The sequence below is a fragment of the Lepeophtheirus salmonis genome, chromosome 10 (assembly GCF_016086655.4).
Source record: "Lepeophtheirus salmonis chromosome 10, UVic_Lsal_1.4, whole genome shotgun sequence".
Lineage (NCBI taxonomy): Eukaryota > Metazoa > Arthropoda > Copepoda > Siphonostomatoida > Caligidae > Lepeophtheirus > Lepeophtheirus salmonis.
Window position 1 is genome coordinate 18,092,744 of NC_052140.2, and position 23,622 is coordinate 18,116,365.

Here is a 23,622-nt window from a genome sequence, read left to right on the forward strand (position 1 = left end):
TTAAAACGTGAGATTTATAAAAATACTTCTTATTCCTTTGAATCTACATTTTATAGGTTGTTTTTTTTGTCAAATAGCTACTGAAACATTCTATCAGACTATATGCAATTAGTTATTTATCTTGATAATTTCCTAATTAGGACTTATATGTAGCCATTCTTTAATCGAAGTTTAGTGAATTTAATAGACTGTTTTGTTTAAATGTCTTTGCTTGGTTTTTCTTTTCATTTCTTGAATTCTTCTTTTTTTCAATGTGACGACAAAGGTGTACAACAGTAGTTACAAAAATCTAATTTAACACACACAACCTCATCAAACTGAGGTTACTGATTAATTTTCCATGATTCCAAGAAAGTATTTAATATTTCCTGGATATTTTTTATAATATATCAAAATTGACGGTTTTTACAACAACTAAGAATAACAAATTATATTTTTTTTAGTATTTTGATTGACATTTACGATTCCTAATATACAAATATTAGGAAAAAAATTAGTATGATCAATTTGAATGACGTAATGATTTAAGCCTTTCAACTGTTTATGACATGTTATTCAATACGTTCTATTCTTGAGGTTTCTTTTTCACAACTACACAAACTACGTTATAAAAATAATTATGATAAATAAAAAGCAATTGTTCTGTACTCGGATGTCATAATGGAACCAACAAATAAAAGGATTAAGACCTTACTTTATATCAAAAACCTATCCCTCTAATGGTTTTTTTTAATATTTGACCCCAATATGTAATAGAAGTATGATATTACATCGTTATAAAATATTCTTTCTTTATTGTAAACAATCAATTAACAATTAAATAGACGAAGTAAATAATACGTGTCTCTGTCAAATAATGAAGCTTATTATTATTTTTGTTTAATTATGGATGTAAAACGTCGTCTATATACTTTTATCTCCCATGTAAAAAGTAAATTTCTTTGTGGCTTAACACTTTTGCTTCTATACTTGAGAATTATTAATGGACCTGAAGAGGGAATGCCTCCATTCAGTCTTCTAAGTTTGTTTGCTGAGGAATAAACGTCTTAAGCCTAACAATTTGAAATAAACACAAAAATAATATATCTTATATTAACCATCATTAAAGCTGATATATATAGACAAAATACTATATGTTGTTCAATCAATTCGTCCTCCCATTTTAGACTATAATTTCGTTGTACTTAAATCAGATTTTTATAAGCTACCCATGAATAAAGTTTGTTGCTTCTACGATGAACATGAAGAAAAATTTTATTTTCAATCTTTTGACAACCTTTTTTTGTTCTCTTCATGTGCTGGAACATACTGAAGAAAATAGCATATCATTATGGATATAACTTATGGCCCCCACTAAAGTTTTATGAGCTTGCTACGAAAACCCTAATACTATAAGAGGCAAGTTAGGTATAACAGACACAAGAAACAGAGTTTTTTTGTTCGGACTCTGTGAAAACGTTTTCCCAGAAGTTTCATTATTTTTCCCTCACTTTGATTTCAACAAGTGTGATCGTTTTACTGGGGAAGATGGTTTTTTTTTTCGATGTTGACAATTTTATTCGTTATCCAGTATAAAATAAAATAGTATAATAAAAATACTATTATCACAGAATACAAATTCTTTTTTAGTTCATAATAACATTTAACTTACAATTAAATTAGGAAGAATAAGTTATGTTTTTCTTATAATGACCCTTTTATTGTCTTTAATTGGTCACAAAAAGAGTACAAGTCCCGCCATTTCCTGGGGATTTCAGTACAAAATACTTAGATTATATTCAAATATTACTGTTTATTATTGTTTAAAAATAGTATTCCAGGCTGGTCTTAAGTCTTTTGATAATCTCATATTTGTTTAGATTACACTATGTTATTAAGAATGTAAAGTGTGTCAAGTAAAACAGTAGGGTTTATTCAAGTTCATAAACAAGCTGTTAGCATAGATGCAAGAAAGGGTGTATGATTCGCTATACGCACAAGTGTGTATCGAGAAGATCATCCAGGTCATAGGTTTCTCCCGAAGACTCGTTTACATGGTTAAAAATATTGTAACTTCATACAAGAGCCTTTAGAGGTTCTCTAACAGCTGTAGATGCCGGAAATTCGGTTATTATGGAGGACATGCACACTCGATCACCAAAAGCCAAGCTTAGTTGATAAGACAGCATATCAAGTATTCTCAATGTAAGTTATTGAATTGTGAAGATGTATGTGGGTAAAAGGAAGGTTTTCTATGTACGATGATATCGGCAACAGCTTTCAACAGCAGCCAAGGCCAACCAGATCAAGAGAGGCAAGAAATTGTTGACATGGTTTAACCATAATTGGTCAACCGTTCGCATCTGTTCGCAGACTGTTCCTCCCTCGACTATTCCGCTTCAGGTGTAGTCGATAAGAATGCCTGGGCTATCCCTCACCGAAATTTGGATGAACTCAAGGTCTCCTTCGAGCAGCAGGAGGTTACTATATCAGAAACCTATATAAATAAATGCTTAGCGTCTTTTGATCAAAGTTGGAGGCCAATGTAGCAACGAAAGGAAAAATAGAAAGATATTTCACCAAAGAAGTTTGTGGATCCGCTTCAATGTTATACTCTGTTTTATTCTTGCAAAAGTTACCTCTATTTATCTGGTTTGAAAAAGTCTACGATGTTACCTTGCCCACTCTAGTAAACATTTTTTTTAAACATAATTGAGTCTAATTTAGATTGGGCACCTTGCAGATTGCGAACCTACGCCTAAATTATGTTCCACTTAAAATTTCCTTTTTATCTTTAACTCTCAAAATTTTATTATCGTTATGTATCTCAATTTGTTCGAAAGCTATGGTCGATATAACCTTTGACTTTAACTTCTCAAAATATAATCGATACTTAATGTCAACATACATAACCTTCCTACAAATTTTAACAAAAAATATGTAATTTTATTTATAATGCTCTTTTGAAAATTAAAAAAATCACATTGTTGTTTCCTTTGATCTTTCAAAAAATTGATGGGGCCACACTGTTAACATATAAAACTTTCCTACAAATTTTTACCATAATCGATTTGAAACTTTATCCGTCATTCTGTCTTTAAAAAAAAAACCCCTTATGCATACCCAAGGTTTTTTTAGTCCTATCAAAATAATATTGGGTGTTATTGTAAACATATATAAACATCCTTCAAAGTTCCAACGAAATCGATTTTTTCACGTTTTCTGTAACACTACTTATAAAACAAAAACACCGAGTTGAGAACATCAAAATGACCGAATCAGAAAAAATGAAATCCAAATTGTGCTGTTAAAGTATCAAAACAATAAATGCTAATCACGTTTTTGCCTTTATGGCGTATTTTCTCTTTGCTGGTGAGTATCTTTGACGAGCACCCAAACAATATGAGTCAAACAGTTACGAAACGGCTTAAGAAATCTTTTAGTAGGAAATCGTATATTTCTTAAACCAATCGCACTTATAGGTACAACGCAAGATGCACATTATTAAAACCATCAACAGCAAAAGTAATGGATTTTTTTTATTAATAATTAATTTCTAATAACTTTGTTGTGGTGACGAATTTGTGACACTATAGGAGCCTTTTGCAGTGGTTTCAAAGGATAAATGCAATCAATTTTTTGAAAGGAGCTGCCAATTATTATTTTTCAAACATTACAAATCTAATCCTTGCTCAATTTTGATTTGAGAAGAACCATTCTTGCTTGTATTTGTGTAGACAAGCCTATATATTTTTATTACAAATTTATTTTATTAAGAAACACAGGGCTTATGGAACGACGTAGCTCAATAGACAACACCCTCTGGAGAAATTATTATCTTCAAGTCAATGTCCGTAGATTCGCTTCTTGGACGTTCCTAAAGAAGGAAATATACCGAATGCCTATGGAATTCAAAGACTATTTCTTGGTTAGATGGAGTAAATGTAATAATGTTTACTTAATGTTTATCAGTGCAATACCATCTGACCAATTAAGAGATCATTTAAAAAAATATATAGGTTTCATAACTAATGAAAAAAAAAATTATGGATATTTGAAATAATAAAAATACATACTTAAATTGCTAAGGATATATCGATTATCTAATATTCGTAGACTGTGCTCTTTGGAAATTTGAGCATCTTTTTTCATTACGTTGGGCTGTGTCTCACGCAATCAAAATCAATAATATTATTCCTCCGGATCTCCTACATCACAATACTTGTTTTGAATGAAAAGTTCACTACTAATTTAAAGGTTAGACTGAACCTCTAAACGACAAATTGAAATAACCGAGTTAAATGGTTTAATTTTTATTCAGGATGTATTTAAATACGGACTGGATTTACCTGAAAAACCCTGTACAATGTACATACATGCCATAGATATAATAAATTAATTAATATAATCCTTTACTTACCAGAAGATTGTCCTTTTTTCCTAACTGAAAAAACAAACGTTTTGGAACCAAACCCATTCGTACCCTTGCATTCATATTCACCATCATCATCATCATTCATTCGTTTAATTCGCAAATATTGCTCATGCTTTCCACTTATTGAATAATGCCTAGCTGACGAATCCTCTAAAAATTTTCCATCCTATACAAATATAATTAATTATTATATTAAATATGATATATTATTTTCACATAATGTTTTACTGATCTTTTCAAAAGACAAAGTTTAATAACGATTTAGTTATATAAATAAAATAGAAGTATAATTAAACGATAGCATTAATCTCAAGACTCCTTATGAATCCAAATATTAAACACTTGTATAAATGAGTCACATAGTTTCGCCAAACGAACGACGGAGAAAACTGTACGGAAAGTTTAAAAGTTGACTTAGATATATTATACACGGTTTGGTACAGTAAAATAGTAAAATGTTTTTTTATAATAGAATTAATGTATTTTCAAGTTTTTCCAATATTTTATGGTTTAATAATTTATGTACTGTACTGATAAATTATTCTTCAATATACATAACTTCTCTAAAAAACAGAGGTTGATATAAAATAAACACAGTTTATATAACATAAGTATTCATTAATATATTAGTTTTTTGGCTAAAAGATAAAATGGTATATATTCTTATATAATAAATATATTTATGCAAACTCATCAATCTATAGCATAGACGTGCTATTAAAGATGTTTTTAGGATCTACAAAATTAAAAGTTATACATACATATTTTTTACCTACCCTTAATATCTAAGAAAGACTACCACTTCTACAAAACGATACGCTCTGATCACAAAACTTTCTACTTCGTTAACACACTATTTAAATTGATTGTAGCGAAATTTACTTGATAATTTTCATAGAGTTTTATTAAAAATATATATATATTTTTGTTTGGCAAGGAAACATTTTCCATGTGAGAACCTTTAAAAAATAGTGAAGCGTGTAAAACATTGTAGCTCTGACGGTCAAAGCCCCCCCCCCCACCCCAAATGAAGAATATGATGGATGATGCAAATATATTGAACGTTTTAAAGATGATTAAGTGGAAATCTTTAGTTTGGAGATACCCTACTTACTCCAAAAAATAAATGTGTTTATTTCCAAAGTATATGTAACTTTTAAAGACATGAATGGCTTTTGGAGCAAGTTAATGTTGCCCCCTACAGCCTGGATATCAACCCCTTTAGGTGATGTCTTTTGGGCCCAAGGTCAAAGGAAACCCTGTAGACTTCCCTACCTAAATATTGATGAACCATATACAATTTATCCAAAGACATTATTGAGGTTGTCTGCAATGACTTCAGGTAAAGATTTCTGGCTGTTCACGCATTAAATGGATGCTATATTTAGTAAAAAATATACCTGTTTGTCATGACTTTAAAATATATTAATTCCATAAAGGTACTTTCTGACCTAATATTTATTATAAAATATTGTGTTTTAATTTTTATAACATGTTTCGTATGTCAATGAACATATTTTTATGAAAGTATTTTCTAAATGTAATAGTTTATATAAAGAAAATGATTTATGTATGTTACAAATTTCAATTTTTTTTTGTACGATGTCTCATATTTTGTAAAATATCGTATTAGCTTATAATGTAGAAAGTACATATATAAGAATTATAATTTATAGATTTATCCATATTTGCAGAAAAAACTTGACTTATTATAACATCTGAGGAATATTTATAATTGTGTAAGAACTAAATTTAGAAGTATTTGATTTTTTTTTGAGGTTAACTAAAGTTAGTTGTATATCCATTTTAAAGGAGTTAAAGAATTAAGATAAGATACATAATAGTACTTTTTGTCAGCAGATATGTCGTTTCTCAGACCTATCACATTTTTTATGATAATAAAGAAGCATATAGAAAAATAAACCAATAAGTCAAAAAAAAAAAAAAAGACATCATTAAATGATTCCAAAAGAACTGTAGCTTATGACTTTCATAGATATTTTTTTTTTCTGTACAAAACAAAGTACACACTCGATTTTTTTTAATCTTTATTTTATTCCACCAAATATTAACTATGGTTGACAATTGAACTTTTAGACTTAAATCGTAGTTTTAATGCTAAACAGGATTCTAGCATTTTACAAATCCTTTAAAATAAGACATCTGGGGACAGTTGCTGTAAGGAACAATAGGTACATAAAGTTTTTATCAAGGTTGCTGATGCACAATCCCACATTCTGTGGTGAAGCCTCCCAGAATATTAACCAAATTAATGCAACTTTGCTCCACGATCCCTACATTGGACTCCTCTACATCTTAAAATGTTTTCCTATGATTCTAGCGTTGGAGGATGAGTTGTTCCTTTTTCCGTTGGTTGGTTGACAACACGAATCTATTTCACGTTATCTTTTGCATTATCTACAAGATTGATGACATCATCCAGACTAATCTTTATTATAATATATTTACAGAAATGGAAAACCATGAAGCTTAAATTTATCGGAGAAGTTTGTGGAGTTAACAAGAAAATGGCAAAGGGGAAATTTGGCTGAGGAGGAAAATTGCCGTAGTTGGAACACAAAATTTTATCAAAATATGGATTTCGAGAAAAATGTCTAAAAAGAAAACAAATGACATGTACCTATTGTTTTCATAAAGAAGTATTATAGTTTTGTTCTATATTTTTTCTTTTGTTCCAAAGCCCTCTTGGGATAAAATTTTCTGCTTTTACAAAAATTCATCATTGAGAGTTTTTTTTTTTTCAATTTTCAATTATTTAATTTACCATGAAAATCCGTTCGTAGAACCAAATGTTAAATAATTTCCAATAAAACTATGTATTATTTATAATTAAATCCTCTTTTTTATTAGTATTGCTTTGATTTTTTCAAAACACCTCCTAAACATATTTCGGTACATCAAAGCTCCACATTCCAAAGTAACTTATTATTTTTTAAAAGTCTACATTTGTTTGATACAATCTATATGTTTTAAAGAAACAATAAATGAATGCTTTTACAAACTTTTTGAAACACAGATTGTTTTAAACTATGTAGACATTGAAGAAAAAAAACAATTAAAACACATCTTAGTTTATTTAAATCAACACATTAATTTAAGAATTCCTAATGTAATGGTGAATCTTGTATTCTTCATGAATTTGTGAAATGAAGATGGGACATTTCTTATCAAAGATTAAATAAAAATTTTATGCATCTTCCTTTATTTTAATTAAATATTTTATTCAAAAACCAAAATAATAATACAATTAGAAGCTTAATATTGTAAATTAAACTTCTTAATGATTTAAGGACATACCACAAATACATTTTCCAAAAACTAAATTGTCTCTTAGACAAATCTACGTTGATTTCATGCTATTTTATGTGTTTCATAGGTTTAGTTGAAAGAAATTTAGTATTTTCAAGGGTAACTGACAAACAATATTTTTGATGACAATATTCCGCCTCGGCAATTTTTCTAATAGTGTTTGAAGCATATCCATCCTCAGTACGTTGATGTTTTCCACCACTTAAAATGTGTACATAACTACAAATCCGGACAATTTTGTCCGGCAAGATATTGTCACCTTAAAGAAGTTCTAAAATACAAGTAAAAAAATGTACATTTAAATATTGCATATGTTCATGTGTGGCCCGTCAACACATAAGCAGAGTAGAATTGTTTGTTTTTGCCATTTGTCTCTTTTTAAAACCTTTTTACAAAATTCTGAACAAATTATTCTTTGCGAGCCCTTTGTAAGCGCTGCAAATGCCATTTGAAGTAGTTGAAATTGATCAACATAATACAATAAAGATAAACAGACAAATTTTATTCGAAACACCATATTCAGTGCGATTCGCAGGGGGTGGGCTGGAAGGGCTGCACCACCCCTTTTCAACTAAGATATTTTAACTCTACTATAGAAAATATAATTGATTAATTTTAAATTTGTTTTATTAAATGTTTTTTTTTTAAAATTATTTCTCTGTTAATACCTATGGACTTTCTAAATATTTCTACGAAAAATTTAATATTAGTTATTTAATTTTTGAATTTTTTTTTCAAATAATATAATTTCTTGATAATAGCACTAGATTTTTGAAATTTTTTGTAAATAACTATATATTTTTAAATTTTTTCTAAATAGCTTTATATTTGTGAAAATTTTTTCCAACAATTTCAAATTTTAATCTTATTTTGAGAAGCTTTGAATTTTTGAAATAGTCTACAAAAAAATTATATTTTTGAGTGAAATATTTAATTTTTTTGTGAACAAATTGGGAATTGGATTTTTTTCCTAAATTTTAATTTTTTGAGAATACCTAGGGATTTTTGATTTTTTTGTGAATAGCTGTGGATTTTTGAATTTTTTTCCAGAAAAAAAAAATATTTGAAATTTTTCCCCCAAAAAATAATTTTTCATATTTTCCTCTAATAAATTTTAATTTTTGGATCTTTTTTTCAAAAAAAAACCAAACACCAAGCCCACTCCCTTAAAATCAACAATTATATATATTCTTATATATAATCTTGGGGATGCCGCCCCTACTTTGTGGCTAAGTACAAGTCACTTCAAAACAAGAAATAGTACCAAACTATAATAAAAACCCTAAGGTATCTTAACTTATCCCACAAATTTGAATAAATACCTCTAATTTACACAAATTTTTCTACGGAATATTAGGGTGTGTATTGAAAATTTCTCATGTTATTAACTTTTGTGTAAGACTTTTTTATGTTGACGCATCATATACTTAGATATTGATACAATATACATACTAGGGTCAAATCTTTTTTTCTTCATTTATATAGATATACAGACAATCTCATCTCCAATTGCAATTATTAATTATTATATTGTTAATATGATCATAATTTATATCAAAAGTTGTTTGATATTCAAAGCATACAGGGTGGTCCAGAATAAAAGTACTATCCAAATAATTAAATGACACAAAAATTAAGATTTGTGTTTGAATAATATTGATTGATACTTTTTTACAGTTCTAATATTGTCCACATATGGTGAAATATATTATTCATTAGATAGACTTACATCTAGTAAGCCCAAGTATTACGGGTTATTTTATCCACGGCGCTGCAATAAGGAACCCTCAAAACCGCATTGTTATCTTTCTATGCCATTATTAAGTAAAAATGAGTTAATAGCTGGCGAAGAAAGAGGCTAAAAGATTTTCTTCCACATGTTCTTTGGTACCCATGTTGCGTTTGGAATATTTTTGACTTGAGAAACCAAGTATATATACAAAATACTCTATAATTTATTTTTTTTATTATTATTTTCAATCCGGAATGACATTGTTGCAAAATCACAGAGGTGGACAACAAGAAATCGTATCTCTGAACAGAGATAAACTAAGATGGTTGGAAAGAGCAAATACGATTTAAATTTTCTAATGTTGAGCAAAAATACGAGCAGAGTTTTCCTCTTTTCTCATGAATTTTTTTCCACTGTTAATGCCACTGTGAGTAAGCTATACAGCCACACATGTAGACAATACCTCAGCTTGCCCTCCCATTTTTGTAGAGAGGAAGGAAAGTCTCAATGCAGATGCTCACATCGAACTTCTAAATAAGAATGTGCTACTATGGACCAGGGAAAAGTAAGGGGGCAACCTGATTTTCACTCAAGACACAGTTCCTTATCATTGCACCGCAAAGACCTTCCTGAAAAACAACTTTCTGGACATTGTGGACTTCCACATGCAACTGCCCTCCTCCCCAGACGCAAACCCCTTACACTACTCTACCTACACGGGTCTGAGGGAGAGGGTGTGTGCTATTCCTCCCGACTGGAGTGCCCAGTCTCTAGAGTCGACAAAGATCGAGTATAACTAAATAGTCAAGGTTCGCGAGGGATTTACGTCTGGCATTGAGGCAATTATTTAGAATAAGGGCTCCCATATTGAACAAAAGTTGTGCCAAGCAGTATTTACAGATTATTTTGCTAAACAAAAAACAGAAAACCTGTAGTTTAAATTTTACTCTTGAAAAATTGAAAATAATAAAAATTTTACCACTAGATACAATAAACATAAAATCAGATTACGTGCAATTTTATATAGATCTCTCTATGGTTTAATTCGTATGTTTAGCAATTTTTAATAGAGGTTTAATTAGTAGTTTTGCTTCAAAATAATTCCTTTTGATTTTTTGAATACTTTTTTTTTTTTCATGCGAGCATTAAAATTTCAAATGGTAACTGCAAGATTATAATATTTTGTTATTATATTATAAAATACAGGAAACCTCGTTAAAAACAGATGTGTACAAATTTGACGACCATAATTTGCATATCGTAGTGAAAATATAAAATAATTTTTATCCTAATCAAAAATTTTATGTTTTTAAGATATCCATAATAAATTTAATATTGTTTATTAATTAATTAATATTTTTAGTGCAAAATTAATAAAATACTTAAAAAATATACAAAGTTAGAATAACGTAATTATTATAATTGTTCAACTGTTTATCATCTAATAAAATAAATTTTATATTTGGGGTTTATTTATTACCCAGTTTACTGACAGCGTTATAATAACGATGTTGACAAATAGAGAGTTATTTAACTTACACGTACCTCCGTTTGTAAACATTACTTCTATGGTGATGTTATTGAGCTGCATAAAAAATGAACCCCAAAATTAAATATGTTTAATGACATAATAAACAGAATGAACAATTATAACAGTTTTAATATTGTTTACATTTTTATTTCATCTGTTTTTTTGTACTCACAAATATCAATTTACATATTAAAAATTATTATAAATATTGTATATCGAGAAAAGATAGGTCCAAATATTAATATTATATTAACAACATGAGTTTGGAGTTTCAACAAGATAATATTTGTTATTCTTATACTTAAAACAAACACTAACCTATTGTAAGCTAACTGTGAACTGCCATCAGGAAGTCCTTGCCGAGCCTGCAATGGTACCTTCCTCAACAATACTCTATATTGTAAAGTCAAGAGTGCTAAAATCAAGTCAAGAGGGAGGCCAAAGTGGCTGTCCCAAATTTCCTTCAAATGCATTTTGGTCTCCCCCCCCTATTGTGTTTATTGTAATATTTTGAATTGAAAAACTAAATTTCCCAAGATATTCCTCTTTATTTCATGATGTAAGAATTCATTGGACATTAATTCCTGAGCACCCTGTACATAATCTGAATATACTTAAATTTGTAATGGGATAGCATTCATGTTTTTTATTTGATAAAGTAATTATATATGATTTTTTGTTGTATCATATTTTTACCACTTCTAAAGATATAAATAGATTAACGATCATCAAGTCAAATGTAATTTCTTATCAAAAATAATTAATTCTGAATGAAAAAATGTAATTACTGTTAATGAATATTTTTTTAATAACTATTACGTTGATGTATGGAAGCCCATGCTGAGAAATCCGTGCCATTATATAAGAGGGGTATAGGCACGTGACTACTTTGGAAAGAAGGCGTGCTACACTCCTCTTGAAAAAAAAACCTGGTTGTACATTTTGTTATTGTTAAATTTTTAAAATAGTATTTATAAAAAAATTTCATATCATATATTGCCAAATGATGTTTTGTATATTGTATATTCGTTACCACAAAAATATCTTATGTATTTTATTGTCAGCTGTATGTGCCCTTGTCTCACTTGATACGTCATGGCTATTTCAATATTCATTCTTTTTGAAAATAAATGCAGTCATAAGTTATTCTCTACTTGTACTCCGTTTCCAAAAGGACAGGAATACAATTTCTAGTTGATCCCTCCTTGTATATATATATGGACATCATATTAGTTCTATGAATACATTTTAGCTACAAATGCAAATGTAAAGCCACGCTTTGCTTATAATATTACAAAGTAAGGAATATTTTATAATATCGAATAAAATGCTATGTAAGATTTTAATAATACGAAATATAGGTATATATGTAATTCATTATAAAAATTGTGGATAAATAACTTAACAGAGAACTTAAGAGATAAATAACAAAGAAGAATATCTCACTTGGAACAAACATAGCTTTTATCGAAAGATATTAATAGTCTGAAATGTCTGTTTTTGTAATCTATAAGTCCAACATTATATATATAATTTCCATAAACATTAATAGTTTAACACTTTAAAAAAAGTATTTTTCTATACAACAATTTTATTGTTTGAAATCAAATTGTTGTTGGAGTTGACATTCAGTTAGTTTACACCACTTAGCAAAATAATTATAAAAAATTACTAAAACACACTACACCACAAAGCTTCCCACAGAAAAAATTAAATTTCACGTAATCTTTCATACCAATTTGTGGTATCATTTTAATTATGTAAAGTTTAATAGATGTACATTTCATTTAAAATGAATTTTAAATATAAAGGTTAAAGGTATAGAAATGAGGTCAACATATTTTTGCATTTGAATCTCAAAAAACATAAAAATAAACTTCACAGCCCAAAATGTATGTTTTTGTTGTCTACAGAGAGCAACATTTTATGTACTACCAACAAGCCTTGATAGCTACATATACTTTAAATATTATTCATTAGTACTGCTGTTTACTTTTATAATAAAGTTGTATAGCTTCAACTTTCGAGAAACTAGTTTTTGGATCATTGTGATTGAAAATGAGAAACTTATTTTTGATGAGTTGATTTCGTTCTATAAGTCATTTCTACAATTTAGAAAAAAATAAATCGAGTAAGCTACACATCTTTCCCAACTGTCGGACATGTATCGATTATGTCGCAACAATTATTTAGTACTTCAATGTAGGATATCAAAAGATACTGATTTGTAATTTTCACACATTTATAAATAATCTTCTTAAATTTCAAATCGATTGGGATGTACTTTTCGAGTGAAAGAACTTTAAAGTTCGAGATTCTAATAATATGCAGTCAAAATTCATCACTTCAATATTTTCTGGTGTTTAATCATCTGTAAATATTTCGTCTCCATTACGTTATATAAGAACAATCTTTCCATGTTTTAGTTCTCTTGAGTATCACTAAATGATAGGGATAATAATTTTATCCTTGCTTCCAAGCCACTTTCATGAAGGAAAATTACAGATTCTGTTTGGCATGATAATTTAATTTATAGTATGGATACCTCCAATATTCAATTAATGGTTAAATCTCTCTCCGAATTCTAACTCTAGCCATGTGTTGTATGGAGTTTCTCCGAGTCCTAGCTCTTCACTTCAACTCGTCACCTGAGAAATTATCAAATTTCGTATTCAAGCTAAAATAATTGTTTTGGACCCCCTATCAGGTGCTCATATCAATAACATTTAGTCTAACTGGATTAATGACACCATTACAATTGAAACAATGCCAATGTAAGCTGTTGAATTTTGAACTCTTGAGTAGTCATTTGGATGAATACTTTTTATTCAGGAAGGAGATGTAAAGACAGTAAAATATTTTTTAGCCAATATTGTGCTTCATATCTCCATATGATATATTACACAATCAAGGAAATATGTTCGAAACAATTAATCAATGAAGAACTAAAATTAATTCATGTATGAATTGTATATTTTAATATTTTATTTATAAATCTATGAATTAGAATCTAAGAAATAAAATAATATATTCTCTAATCAATAAGAAATCGAATTTAGCAATTACAGAGTGGTAGATTGTAAATGGGTAAATCCTAAATCCTGGAGGAAGCAAGCAGTTTCTATTCTGAAAAGTTGATGAGCTATCAATGCGTCAGCCACTTATTCCAAGGCTGTCTAAGCTATGAACTACACTGCTTATATATGTCAAACCAAATTGAACATGAGTCTACTGACTTAATGAATGCACCCAATTCCAAAAGAAAGGAAAAATTTGTTATTGTATATTGTCATGCAAAGATGTCTTAATGAGACTGAAGAGGAGTCTTTTTTTATCTCCAAGCATAAATTATTGTGAGAGTCTTTGCTATTATCGCCACCATGGATAAAGGAGGTCTCACTCGATCAGAAATATAAAATAAATGGAATGAAGATTCTACAGCTTCTTTGCCGAAAAAACATTCACTGTTTCTTTTTTTTCGACTTGCTAGTATATAAGGATATATTTGAAATAATTTTTTTAAATGCATTAAACTATATTTGCCAATGAATGAATGAATATTAAATAAATTTGATGGATTGAAAAAATAATTTTATTTTCAATATAAAACCATCATAATAACTTTTAAAATATGAATTTATTTACTAAACGAATAATACTGCCTTTGAAGATTCGGGATTCATATATATAGGATCGTAAATTCTAAGCATTTTGGAGGTTGCGATTTTTTTTTAATGTTGCCATTTTTAATTTTAATGTTGTAGACATTACTTTTTCATCCTTGATGAGATAAAATACTATTAAGTGTACACGAGTTTCTGCAGAAATCCTTGCTGATACATAGTGGGATTTGAGTGTTTTCCATTCCTTTCATTACAGTATTCCAGAAAATCTATATTAATATAATAAAATTTGTCTGTTCGTCTTTCTGTATTCATGCACGTCTAAATATATGAAAACAACACAGTTTTGATGAGAGGGCGAGTATTATACTATATATAAGACCAAGTTTATCTGTATTCATGAATGAGTGACTGTATGTAAGAAAGAAATTCACATTCTAACCTTTATAAAGTGCTCCCTGATATATATCATAAGGAGATTTTGATCTAAGAAATTACAATTTAGTCGTATTAAGGAAATATTGCATGCATGCGGATATAGAATCGAACTTCATACAGGGTGCACTAAATGTATAGTACTCCCTGATATAAAACATATAAAAAAATTTTAAATAAGAAATAATTATGTAGTCACATTAATCAAATATATTGTTTATTAGTTAACCCTCTAAATACTTTAATTCTTATTAGTATTCTTGATCGTAGGTAATGATGAAAATCTGATGTATTTTTTAGTTGACCCCTTTTTTTGGGAATTGGTATTCGGAAAAATTGATTTTCTTTTCCTTAGCAGTTGTGATTATTATTTAATTCCTCATTAGTGAACATTCTTTTCTAAATAGATTCAATTATATTCAAAACTGGATTCAAAATTTGGGTGTGCTCATTGAAAACGGAACGTAATCTTGAGAATTTGTGCGTAGTTGTAAGTCGTTGTTGGACTCAGAGTAGAATTGGGAATTGACATTGGGGGCATTCTAAAGAATGTCCTTGTTTATATCCTTTTCTCCTTCTTCCCTTGTCACGGCTTATTGAAGGTGATCTAATGAAACGCTATGAGCATAATTCTCCCTCTCCTCCAAACAGTCAGGGTTACCATATTGATGCTCGGTTTCTTTTTTTAATATGCCCATTCTAAAATGGATTTTCATTATTACTTAGGGATTTATAAAAGTATGGAGTAATTACTTGTGAGTTTGAAAAACAGAGACTATCACCAGCGATATCTTGAGGAGTTATTTTCTTTTTAAAGTAAAATTTGTCTTTTTGCCATCACCTAATTACTTTGAGCAATGCTGGATACTAACTCTAGTTAAATCTAAATAAAATCCCTATTTGCTTAAATAGATTTATAGCCTGTATTTAGTATTTTTTACCACATGAAATGTCGATTTTTATTATAGGACAGATGACGAAATTATATATTTTTTTGTAATTTCCCTTATGCTGTATGAGACTTGTTCTTCACTTAAAAGAATTTACCATGTGAATTTATTCTCACAGAGGGTGAATTTATGAAGGTTGCGTAGTTACTTATAAATTAATATTCAACATTCCTAGCAGACAAAAATAAAGGAGGCGAAGAACACTAACATGTGCCAATATTGATCACGCGATATTCGTTTCACCACTTGATTTATAGCTTTGCTTATAATATATTTAAACTTCATGTCAGTGTTACCATGTTCATTTTCTGTTGTAGTTGTTTTTTTAAATACCGAAATTGTGTACAATTTACACCCTTACTAATATTTATGTATTTAATATAGTTAAAAGGAAATATCTTCATAAAAAACATTCTATGATTAATGATCTCCTCAAATGAAAGCTTACGAAAACATGGTACATCATTCATGTTCTATTAGTTACTCATAAATTGTTACTCATTCATGAAAACAACATATATCTAATAGGAAATTGATACAACGTCTATTAGATATAAACAACGTAACTATTAAAGTTATTAAGCTTGAGGGGTTTTTAAGATAAATTGAGACTAACTTGCAAGGTATGCATCAAAGAGCTAGAGAGTTGTAACTTGTATAGGAGCAATCCTTAATTAGGGCCAACGATTATAGTTTAGTCTGGGTTCATTTGTTGGTCCTAATATTAGGTAGAATGTATCATTTGGGGCGTCATTGAAGTATTTTTTTTTTAAATTCTTCTGTTCTGTAATAGAATAAAATAAATAAGTAAGTAAAAATAATGTTCGTATTACACCAATATTTACTATCGACATTTTTAGGAAAAAATCCATGGACTGGTTAAGATACCAGGTCTCTTATGTATGATTTTATACTTGACTAGCAAAGGGCTACCATGTGTGGTTCGGGCCAAAGAGGGAGCGGGAAACTGCATTAACAATGGTGAATATTTTTTCTTCTTACCGTTTATGCGGGCAAGCATTATAATAAATAATATAAGTATTATTATCAAATTTGATATGATTTATTTAATTTTATATTTTTTATTATTATTATTTTTGTCATAAAACTGCAAAATATTAATTCTATAGAAAAATGCAAAAAACTGTTTTGCACTAATTTTCCAAAAAAAAAAAAAAAAATTAAAAACACTTTTGGTATTGTAAAGAAAAACACGAGCCTTCAAATATTTTTTTAATAAACTTGCAAACACAAAAAGTTAGGTAAAAGTATTTTGTGAAAAAAAAATCCCTTGATAACTGATTTATTTTTTAAATATTGCAAAGATTATGTTATAAAATGTTCAAAAAATTGGAAATGGACTATTGTACTAATAGAATAGATATCCATTTTTCTACAAAATGCATCGTCTTGTAGCATTTCTTCTTAAAAATTGAAAATTGACGTTTGATGGAAAAAAAAAAAAAAAGATTATAAAATTACTATCCACAACATTACAAAGTTAATCATCAATTTGTATGTGTCAAATTTATATGTGAACGAATTTCTAGAAAAAATTCGACAAACATTATTTGATATCTGTATCCTATATTCCATTGATTTTTTTGATGTTTTTTGTCAACACATTTCCAAGAGACACTTTTCTAAATAAATGGGTAAAGAGACTACCATGTTTTACACCAAATAATAAACTAGAGTGTAGATATTGGTGTGCAACTCTTAGTTGTAAGGGCCAAACTACATATTCTGCTTATCCTTGGTGAGAAACTTGGGCTACAAGTCATGATGGGACGTGTAATAGCCTGACATGCAGAGTAGCACACAAAGTTGATATAGTTTTTTTCTTATTTTTGATTTCGTGACAGTAACAGAAATTGCCCTTTTGGATAAAGAGGAATATTGACGGGCACGCAATATCCAGAATAAAGCAAGGTTCACTTTTGTGAGATAAAGGGTTTCAGGCGGTTGTTGGCTGATAGTTCTTGAGATTTTACCCGATTGTTAAATAAAAAAAAATAAAAAATATTATTACCCTGCATCACACTAGATGACACTGGTATCCCACGGTACAGAACCTTGTATACGAGGAGCATAAATTAAGCTATATATATTTGTTAATTTAAAATTTAGTTGTGTTAAGTTATGCCAACAATCACTTTTATATTGTAATCAATATTTACTACTGTTTCAATCAAATTAATAAAATACAGCTTACTATTGTATGAAATTGGTAGCAAAAGATGCGTATTGTTTTGAGCTTTGCAAATAATTCATGTCTGACTATTGCTTCTACAAGCTGTGTAATAGTCATAAAAGTAAATTTTGTGTGAACTAGGCCTACTCTTCCCATCCCCCATCAAACAAATATAATTATGATTTCAAATGACTCAACAATTATGCTTTCAAAACTTAGATGAAAAAAACGATAAATTTCAATTAACTTATTTTTATTATATATTTCAATTGTTATTTTTATTTTGTTATTTCCACACAACTTAAATATCTACATAATTAATATATTTAATACGCTTGTTATAATATAAATATTAGTGATGGGACAGTTAATTGGAATCGGGTGGTTTTTTGGAATCTTTATCTGGAAAATAATGTTTAATTTCCGATTCTAATGTATTCTTATTTATTACTGTTATATAACTACTCATTACTTTTCTAAGTTATGCAACAAAATGTAAAAAATATCCATCAAGATCGAAAACAGACCATTTGAATTTATGACTTGAGTTTTGTAATTTTAGAAAATATCGTAATAGATCATTTATGATTTTTTATGCTCACAAACTAAGAAGGAACAAATTGAGCACAAAATGAACGTGAACAAACGCGTTATAAGCGTATGCGGTCGGTTCCGCAATTGTTATTTTAGAGAATACGTTTTGTAAATGTAATGCATGCTGTCTCATATGATCTGGGAAAGTTCGCCTCTGGAAAATTTGCTGCGGGATAACTCGCCGTCAGAATACTTGCCTTGGAAAAAGCTGGCCGGGCAGGGGAATCGCCTTTCTTTATTTAGTACAAATATCATTTAAATTCAATAAGGAAAGCAATTTATTTTTTCAATTGTAATTCTTAGAATCCAAAATAGTATTATTCAACTATTTTTTTAAATATTAAAGAACGAATATAGAGAATTTTATCTAAAATCGCATCGAAATCGGCGTTGGGATTTTTTTTTTGAAATTGCCCAATTACTACTGTTTATACAGTTATATACAATCAATTTGGATCTTATTTTCTGTGAAGTTGTCGTTGTGGGGGATTTTTTATTTTAAGATTTTGAGCGTTCAGAGTGAATAATTTTTAATTGAGTTATTACTTTTTTTACTTTAGCTAACAAGATTTTAATTTTAAGATCATTTATTTCATTATCTCTAATTGTTAGCAAGTTGTTGTATTTTTATCCGCAAGTCCAGTATTTTGAATTCCCTAACCCGATCTGACTCGAAAAAAAATATATATATATATATTATATTATTATATGATGGTTGGGTATTTATTTAGGACTGGAGGCTGCAATCCTGTCAAGTTAAGTCCTGTATATCAGTCCTTAATTTATAAAGTCAGGTCGTTGATGACGTCAATCTACTATATTTTTTCTTCTTTTTAATCTGTTCTTGTACTGGTAATGCGAGAGACCAACACTCTTAAGGTCCCAAGGACTAATAGGAACGGTGCTAAGACTGGACTGGACCAAATAAATTAAGACAGACACAACATTATTAGCAAAATACTAATAATCATATTATATGATAAAAATTACTTAATATTACGAAATAATTAAATGCAGTATTTTTCGAGGAAATAGATATATTTCCCGTAAATTCTATATAAGTGTTAAACTTCTAAAAATCCCGGGAAAAAAGATTTGCCAGGCTAGAAATGTTATTACAAAAATAATATATTTATGGTTTAATTTATAGCAGTTACTTAATGCAAATGAAGGAAAAGCTCTTGGGCATTAATCAATAAGATTACGAATGTATTTAAAATAAAACTTACACCATTCATCAACACATCCTTTTTGAAAACTCTTAACGATTCATACATAAAAATTTAGTATTTTCAACACGTAATTTATGTGATAAGAATGTTCTTTTTATTGAAGCATGGATTTTTAAAGAAAATATGTACATGTTGCGTCCAAATATAAGTAAACCTAACCATCACTAATACATACATTTACCTACAATATATCACATGGGTTACGCTCTTTTGAATGCGACTAGAGATGTTTATGGAATAAATAATATTTCAAAAGTTGTATTTCTTAGTTTATTCGTTACGATCCATGAATAAAGAATTTTATATTTTGAATAACTTTGCGTAAAAGATATCTTTGAGTGAAAAAGTTATAATTATTTACACCATCTATTCATACAGCCCAAAGTTTCATGAACATATTTGAGTCAATTATTGGAGGTTTTGCCGAGTTCAGACTCAGCTATTCTATCAGTTCCGGTCTTCGGTCTCAGTTCTTTTTTATTACAGGCTCAGTTAGGTAACCCACACTTAAAACAAGGGGCGTAGCTAGAAAATTATGGCCAGAAAATTATATTAAATACAAATAGGGCCACAGCTACTTTATACGTAGAGTAATTATTCCCCCAAGCTCTAGCAAGAACCTCAAACACTAAACGGGAGGCAGTGAGGATTTAGGGGGTGCAGGAATATGGAGAATGGAGGATTGATTCCAGTCTTCAAATACATTGTCTACATGTTTTGTATAAAGGGTCCTCCATCATGAAGATGGAATAAAGTTATAAATTTACCAACAAATACAACAAACGAACATAAGCACAAGAAGAGCGACCAATAAGCAATATTGTGCGGTTTCGGTTGGACTTTGTCGGTTCTAGTTTTAGCAGTTCAAGAAACGGAACTGATTGAACCACTAGACTATACGGGTACAACCTTACAATTATGATGATTGTATTCAAATTTCTGGGGTGATTCTACCTATACAAGATTTGTATCAATAGTTTAGAACTTTTGTTGGATTAAAGAGACTTTTATTTAGGTAAATCTAAACCTTTAACTATAACATTGATAAAATTTATCATTTTTTTTATTATAACAGTCAATTTTGGCTACTTTAAGTGCAATTTGTTGTGCCTTTAAAGTGTTAATAAGAATAATTTGTGCATAGAATTTGACAATAATTCGTCTAACAATATATAAATGCAATCCACACTCAATTTAAAAAAAATCATTCTTGCTTACCTTTTTTCTGGACGGGCCACATTAATAAAATTGTCCATATACTTTGTCACTCACATTGTAACATGTCCCATGATTAAATCACTATAAATTCATTTTTTAGCGTGAAATAACAATTTTAAATATTTAGTATCTTTTATCCATATATGGTATCTTGTTATAGAAACCATTACGTACCTTGTGAACGACTGACTTAACATTTTTTTATATTGATATAAATGAGTCTTGAATGTAACGCCAACCAGTGTTAATTTTGTCAGCAAAGACTAGGTGAAATTTTTTCGTCAACAAATGTGTTTTGCATCACTAATGTAAGACAAAACAAAACAGTTTTTTGAATGTTTTGTCTTTCGAAAACATTTTCTGTGGAAATAAAAACAAGACTAAATTCGACAAAGATGGGGCAAAATTACCATTATCTTGTTTCAACTTAGGAAAAGAAGTTCTAGCAAGTCTTCAAATAAGTTTAGTATGATATTTTGAAACAAATAAACTAACTAAAACTATCCTTAGATTCCTAGGTTAGATGGAGTAATTTTAATATTATGATACTTAATGAGTACAACTCCATCTAACCAATTAAAGGGGGAAAAAAAGAAGGCCTTCTTTAAAATTTAACTTAACTTTTACTTATCGTCTCAATTGTTCCTAGGAAAGTAAATATACTTAATATATACCTGATTTTGCGCGGCAGTGCCTCGGACAGTAAAAAATTAAAACAGGTTTCCCAAAAAACACAAATAAATAAAAAATAAGTTTTTCTGGCGTTGCCCAGGACATTTAGATAGTAAAATTGATTCTGAACTCATTTGCTTCATTTAAACAAAAATAAAAACAGTAAATTTATAAGAATAATTCTGACTGCATGTTGAAATTTGTCTTCGCCTTCTTTTTTTAAAAGGAGACTAGAGTAGATTTGCCAAGCGTTGCCCGGGACATTAAGAATTTAAAATTATTTATTTTATTGTTTTGTCCTCTAAGCCATATACTAAGGCCGCTGCGGCCTTGAAAGCCATTTTTTTTTACCTGAACCATCACTTTAGCATAAATGAAATTTTTGTACTAAAGCGGCCATTTTATGGTTTGACCGTGAATCCCGGAGACACACACACATACATTCACAATCAATATATAGCTGGACTTCAAAGAGAAGTTGGAGTAGCTGTAATTAGTGCTGTGTCAGTCCTTATTTGGGAATGAAAACTGCAATCCTATCAAGTACAGTTTTGGTCCAGCCCAGCTCAGTACTGCATATCAGTCCTAAAAGTTTGATCCTAGAACTTTTTTTTACTTTTTGTATCAATTCTACTAAAGAATGTCTGAAGGACTAACAAACTGATAGGAACAATCCTAAGACTCCACTCGACCGAACAAATAAGGGATGTCACCATTGTAAAACTATAATAATTACTTACACTTAATCAGTACAACTCCATTTGACGAATGAACGGAACATTTCAATTTAATGTTAATTTATAAAATAAATTGATAATGTCATACATTATAATTCAAGGTTAACTTTTCTAGATATATTTGAAAGAATAATATGGGAAATTCCACATGTGACATTATAAAACTAAGCGTGAGAAAGTGTGGATTTTTTCTGATTTTTAGACTATATTACAAAAGCTTTTTAGAGCCCTGCTGGAATGGTAATACTTTTATTTGTGTAATAAACATGACATTCAAAGTAGGATTTGATGCAATGTCTTCTTTTTTTCCTGACATTTCTCATTCCTACATCCTGTATTTTTACTCTTGGAAAAGCTTTTTTCAATGTAAAAAAAAATACACTTCAAACCTTGTTAAAAATAAGTTTGCACCGTACAAAAAAACTACTCAAAGTTTTTATATTAAGAATTATTGTGTTTTTTTTACTTACATTTACTATTTTTAGGTTAATCGTTCCATTTTTATTCATAAAATTTCAGAAAAAACTTGGAGTATAAAATTCATAATGTTTTAAACAGATTTGAACCAATTATAATGGCTTATAATTATGTGGGTGGCAGAAAAACTTAACTCACAAAAGAAGGGGTAAAAATAATTTTATTTTCAGTTTTGTATTTCTTAAGGCATTAACTTCCTAAAACAAAAATACCAGATGTATTTTGATGTCTATGTTTGATGTTTATTGTCCAAATTCTGTATACTTACAGCCTGATATTTCAAAAAAATATTTTAGATGGACAAATTTGCCAAAAATAAGTCAGAAAATTTTAAAGTTTATAAGTATTCCAGCCTATGTTTCAAATATTCCATCTTTTCGTCTGGATTATAATTCACAATTGAGGAATTATAAATGGAAATATTTTATATCATATTTTATTAGAAATTCATCTTTTAATCATCAAATATAGCACTTTCAGGAC

At 29.0% G+C, this 23,622-nt stretch overlaps 1 protein-coding gene and 1 pseudogene across 2 annotated transcripts in view; one reads left to right on the forward strand and one right to left on the reverse strand.

Moving 5' to 3' along the window:
• LOC121125206 (uncharacterized) overlaps window positions 1–23,622 on the reverse strand; it is a 50,487-nt gene that overhangs the window by 16,348 nt on the left and 10,517 nt on the right. For both annotated transcript variants that reach the window (XM_040720343.2, XM_040720341.2), the window contains exon 3: window positions 4,400–4,580. In XM_040720343.2, coding sequence (XP_040576277.1) covers window positions 4,400–4,580 — 181 coding nt within the window. The remainder of the gene's footprint in view (window positions 1–4,399; window positions 4,581–23,622) is intronic.
• Window positions 1,069–3,835, forward strand: LOC139906451 (nucleoside diphosphate kinase 6-like; annotated as a pseudogene).